The sequence below is a fragment of the Musa acuminata genome, chromosome BXJ2-11 (genome assembly GCF_036884655.1).
Source record: "Musa acuminata AAA Group cultivar baxijiao chromosome BXJ2-11, Cavendish_Baxijiao_AAA, whole genome shotgun sequence".
NCBI classification, from domain to species: domain Eukaryota; kingdom Viridiplantae; phylum Streptophyta; class Magnoliopsida; order Zingiberales; family Musaceae; genus Musa; species Musa acuminata.
Genome location: NC_088348.1, coordinates 28,763,801 through 28,768,804, shown reverse-complemented (window position 1 = coordinate 28,768,804; position 5,004 = coordinate 28,763,801). Strand labels below are relative to the sequence as shown.

The 5,004-nt window shown below is 38.1% G+C and overlaps 1 protein-coding gene across 5 annotated transcripts; it reads left to right on the top strand.

Annotated features, from left to right (window-relative positions):
- The first annotated feature begins 200 nt into the window (after nt 1-200).
- On the top strand, nt 201-5,004 carry LOC135584237 (phosphoribosylglycinamide formyltransferase, chloroplastic-like). Of its 5 annotated transcripts, XM_065133445.1 has the most exons (7): nt 201-324; nt 425-510; nt 1,206-1,689; nt 2,272-2,383; nt 4,125-4,301; nt 4,412-4,538; nt 4,723-5,004. In XM_065133445.1, exons 3-7 carry the CDS (start codon nt 1,293-1,295, stop codon nt 4,834-4,836), a joined length of 927 nt encoding a protein of 308 aa, XP_064989517.1. In that variant the 5' UTR covers nt 201-324; nt 425-510; nt 1,206-1,292; the 3' UTR covers nt 4,837-5,004. The 5 variants fall into 5 exon arrangements, with proteins under 5 accessions (XP_064989517.1, XP_064989518.1, XP_064989515.1 ...); XM_065133446.1 differs by lacking the exon at nt 425-510 and having other exon boundaries at nt 208-324; XM_065133443.1 differs by having other exon boundaries at nt 214-510.

The window sequence follows — 5,004 nt, the reverse complement described above, 5'->3', positions numbered from 1 at the left end:
CTATGCGTTTTCTGATTGGACCGGTTATGCGTTCAAACCGGATCGAACCGGTTCAGTTATGCTTTTTATATTGGTAAATGACAACACGGATCCGGATCCGCAATACATAAAACCGACAACTGATCCGGAACACAGAAAACGGATTCGACCCGATAACAACACATCTCCCGCATTGTTTTTGTCACCGGGAAGTCCAAACCCGATAAACTCGATTGCAGGGACAGCCGTCGATTACTCCCGCCCGATACCAAAACCCTATCGCGGGCGACTTCCGCCTCGTCGTCGCCGGCGCCCCGATCAGCGGCACCACCACCGCGCCCGCCGGTCGGTTCTTCCGCCAGATCCTTAGCTCTACAATTAAGATAAATATGGCGTTTTTGGGGCCTTCTTAAATGTTCCTCTTTTTCTCCATTTGCTTATCAAGCAACTACGTGATGAATAGTGGATCGCATGCACGCGGTTGATCTCCCGTCTTCCTCTGCTGCCCAAATCTTATTTCTGATCGGATATGTGAGCAAGCAAAAGCATAGAAAGAAATTTTGGTTCTTATCTTTCTTTAATCTTTCCTTTTCGTAAAATAATTCCGTGCTACATTAACGACTTAGTATATTTGAGAAACTCCCGTTGATACCGTGGGTAAGAGATAGCAATTTGGAGTAACTGAATAGCCATGACTCCTGTTTCTCTCTCTGTATATGAATATTATAGAATTGGGAACATTTGATGCCAATTTATACTCTATAATAAACAAATTATTTTAATGAGTCTTAATTAAATTCAAACCCCTTGATGGAGTACTATTTAGATTAGGCTAGAAATTCAAGTCGGAAGAGTCCTTAGGATTTGTTCCTATAAATACACATTGAGTCTGAAGGTTTTGGCGAGAGGGATTACCTTTTTGGGTGCTCTTGAGAGTTCTTCTTTAGTAGATCTAAAGAAAGTTGAGAGAAGAGTTCTTCGGATCTATGAAAGTTGAATAATTAATTTTATATATTGAAAATTTTGATTTTTTCTGTAAATATAGGCAAGGGAATTGTCGAACCATGTTGGTTTTCTAGTATGTTCCGTATTTGTTGATCTTTGGGTTTTCTTTTGATCTTTTGGATTTCTTTTCTCCCTCCCCAACACTAAAATCTGATATTTTTTTAGGACCAGTGAATTTTTCTTGGTGAAAGCCTTATAACTTCTGTTTTTCAATTGTGCAGGTTTTTTCTTTTCCTAAATAAATAGAAGAACACACAGCAGTTGTTAGGAGGAGCTTGTGTGTGTGTTTTGTTTATTTCTTTAAAACAATGGATGCTCTGGGATCAATAATTGGGACTAGGCTTCCTTCCCCCACAAATTTCATCAATATGTCATCGAGATGTATGGCAATTAGATTGGCATCTCAGGATAATCTCTCTCATTGTTCAGTCACATATAGGAGACACATACTCGCAAAAGCATCTCCTCCTTCAAAAGTGGTGCTGCAGAAAGCTGGGAGTAAATATCAGGGCTTGGGATGCAGATGTAGTGCTTCCGAGACAGTGAGCTGCATGACAAATGATGACACTTCACAAAAATCGACTCAGAGGAAAAGATTGGCAGTTTTTGTCTCTGGTGGAGGTTCAAACTTTAAAGCTATCCATGAAGCAACCAAGCAAGGATTAGTTCATGGAGATATTACAGTTTTGGTCACAGATAAGCCTGGTATGTATGTTTTGTTTTTGGACATTTGACGTGGTTGCTTGGAAGAAATTGCTTGTATTGCTTTTGCTCGTAACATATATCTGCAGCTTTTTTCTTCTGTTTTTCCTCCTTGATGATTATTTTTGTCTTTTCTACTTGGCATTGCTCCAATTATTTATTGCTTCTCCTAGTAATTTGGATTTTCTGACTGTACTTTGTTTTCCACTCGATGTCAGTAGAATGCTCACAATTTCCTTCTCCTATCAGAATTGCTCGTTGTTGCAGCAATATCCTAGTGGGGTATCATTGTTGCAACATTTTTGTTCTTGCAACTGAACTACCTTGTCACAAACATAACTAATTGTTTAGTAATAAAATGTTAATAGACTTGCACGAACCATAATAGTATGTATCCATTGATAAGGCTACTCGATCATAACAAAAAAAGTGGAAACGAGAAAATGGAATGTAATCTGTCATTGGAAATTTGGCACCTGACTAATCACCAAAGACACTTGTTGCTTTTTAGCTTAACTGGTTCATGCAATCATTATAATGTTCTTTGAGGAAAAAAATTTGCAAGTCTGTTAATTTTTCTGGCAGGTTGTGGTGGTGCTGAATATGCAAGAGATAATCAAATTCCAGTTGTTATATTTCCTGGATCCAAATCCTCACCTGATGGTGTCTCAGCAGCTGAACTTGTAGCAACCTTAAGGTGAATATTCTTGTTGCAATCTTCTTTCTTGAACTCTAATTTAAGCATCAAATGAGGTTTGGTCGGAGATATTTCCAAACTATCTTCCCTTTATTTATACCAATTTCATTGTGAAATAACTCTTTGTTCTCCATATTTTTTCTTTTTATTGAGTTTCTAAACTTGTATTTTCCTTTTTTAGATCTGATATATTTGGGTTCAGTTCTGATATAACTCGTGGTACACATTATCATTCCTCGAAATGAATAAAAGAACAATGAATGACACAAACCAATTACAAAAATTTAAGATGTCATTTGCATTACATGTATTTTTAATGTTGTTCAACTATTGTTAGACCCATATCTACATGTGGTGTTCATAATTATGTTTCCTTCGAGAAAGAAGATTATGGATGTAAACTTGATACATGATTGTTTGAAACTTGAGGAGGCAAAAACTATAAAACTTTGAGACTCGCTGTGGTTTGAAATTGAGTTTCAATTCAACCTAATTGATTCCTATAAAATACCTTAAATCAATCAAGAATAAAATAAAACATATATCCATTTTGATAAGCATGTATAGTCTCTATATCGATTGATGAGTAGGAAGGTCAATGTCACCTCTATCTTCAGAGACATCTTCTGGAATCCACCCAAAGGAGCAAAATCGTGTAGGGTCCATCTCAAAGAAGATAATTCCTCATGAGCTCTCATGCTTATAATGGTGAAAACAAAAGATAACTTATCATATGGTGCCTAAGAGGCCTTAACACCCTTATTGTGGATATACTAATAAACACATTTAGTTCCATATCGATAATGGAGTAGGGAACCAATGTCTTATAAAAGCCGAAGTCACTCGCTATGGAACTTGTGGATTCCAAAACCTACTCTTTTGAAGCTAGACTAAACCTCAACTTGATCGATGAAACTCATACAAGAGCACATCTATGTCGCTTACTTACAAACTTTCTATGGTACTTCATAAGGTCTAACATCCCCAACCAAGAGTGGGGGGATTTAGTTTTACACAAAGCTACGTTAATGATCCCGCTCATTCGGAAAATTCGCTCCTAACTAGGAAGAACTATGTCTAACTCACACTTGTGGATTCCAATTACTTCTCAGAACCAATCGTAATAAAAATAATTATATTTTTATTCAACAAAAAAAATCTACAGTATGTGTTGGGATCCCCTTTGCTCCTAGTCAACAGTAGTGGCTTCCGTTTCAGCAGCGTTCAGCTCCTCTTTGACCATGGTCCCTATTGCCTCGTCCCTCACCACTCCCTCAACTTCCCCCTGTGTTCAATGGCATTGGGCCATCATTGGTTATAGTTGGACTCAAGACTTAAGGCCATCATTCCTGACCAATACGAATCGGTTGTCCAACAAGCACTGATCCCTAGGGTCTTTGGGGACCACCAAGCCTGGATGGTCATGGAGGACTCCAGAAATCCTCAGTTTGTACCCGTAGTTGAATTTGTTGAACCTCAGCTGGGTGATCCCCTTAATGAATCCCCTCTACCTCTTGTACTTGGCAATCCCCTCCACCTTGTAGTCAGTTGGCATGCTTGTTCGGCCTGAACGCACTTCTAGTGATCCCCCACTAAGCATTTGTGGTTGTTATTCTTACCTTGTGCCCTCAGTAAAACAGAAGTGTTCATAACCTAGGTCACTATTTTAGCCTATTCTTGAGATTTTTGGTTAGATTTTGGATGCTTTGCCTTCTTTCAAACATTGCCTTATTGATTGTAGGAAATTTGAGGTTGACTTTCTTCTGCTTGCTGGTTACTTGAAGCTTATACCCATCGAATTAGTTCAGGCATTTCGAAGATCCATATTAAACATTCATCCATCCCTTCTTCCCGCTTTTGGTGGTAAAGGTTTTTATGGTTTAAAGGTGCATGAAGCTGTCATAGGGTCCGGGGCAAGGTATGTGAATAGCTTCCTGTTCCCCAAATAATTACAAACAGAAACCATTTTTACAACCTTTCACTCTATGTTCCAATCTCTATGTGGTGACTTTGTTTTACAATCTGCAGGTACTCTGGTCCCACAGTTCACTTTGTTGATGAACAGTATGATACTGGTCGTATCTTGGCTCAGAGAGTAGTGCCTGTGCTAACAGATGACACTGCCGAGCAGCTTGCAGCAAGAGTCCTTAGCCAGGTTATCAAGTAATTTATTGTTTTTAATTGAATATTCAATCAGATGATATCACAATTATGTTTTCTACTAGACAATTTAACTTAAGCAAGAGCAATGGCTCTTTGTTTCTACCATGAAAAAAGAAAACCTGTTGCTATGTCAATACTCAGCAGTCTCCTAATGATTGTTAAATCTTTCATTGCAGGAGCATCAAGTCTATGTGGAGGTAGTAACAGCTTTATGCGAGGATCGAATTGTTTGGAGGGACGATGGAGTCCCTCTTATTCGCAGCAGGGACAATTCAGATAAACTTTACTAGTAGGAGAACAGTAGAAAGTGTTGCGTTTAGGATTGTTGATATTCTTGAGACTATGTTTTATAATATATATTTTTTTAAATCATTCATTATATTAAACAGCATATAAGATATATTCACATGTATTCGAATATGAGATCTATTAACTATGCAACAATTGTGCATTTGCCA

Bases quoted from the DNA above. Each gene is read 5' to 3' on its own strand.
- LOC135584237 (XM_065133445.1), top strand. From the start codon at position 1,293: ATGGATGCTCTGGGATCAATAATTGGGACTAGGCTTCCTTCCCCCACA. The intron at 1,690-2,271 runs GTATGTATGTTT...TTTTTCTGGCAG, and splicing joins TTTGGTCACAGATAAGCCTG to GTTGTGGTGGTGCTGAATAT. The intron at 4,302-4,411 runs GTATGTGAATAG...TACAATCTGCAG, and splicing joins GTCATAGGGTCCGGGGCAAG to GTACTCTGGTCCCACAGTTC.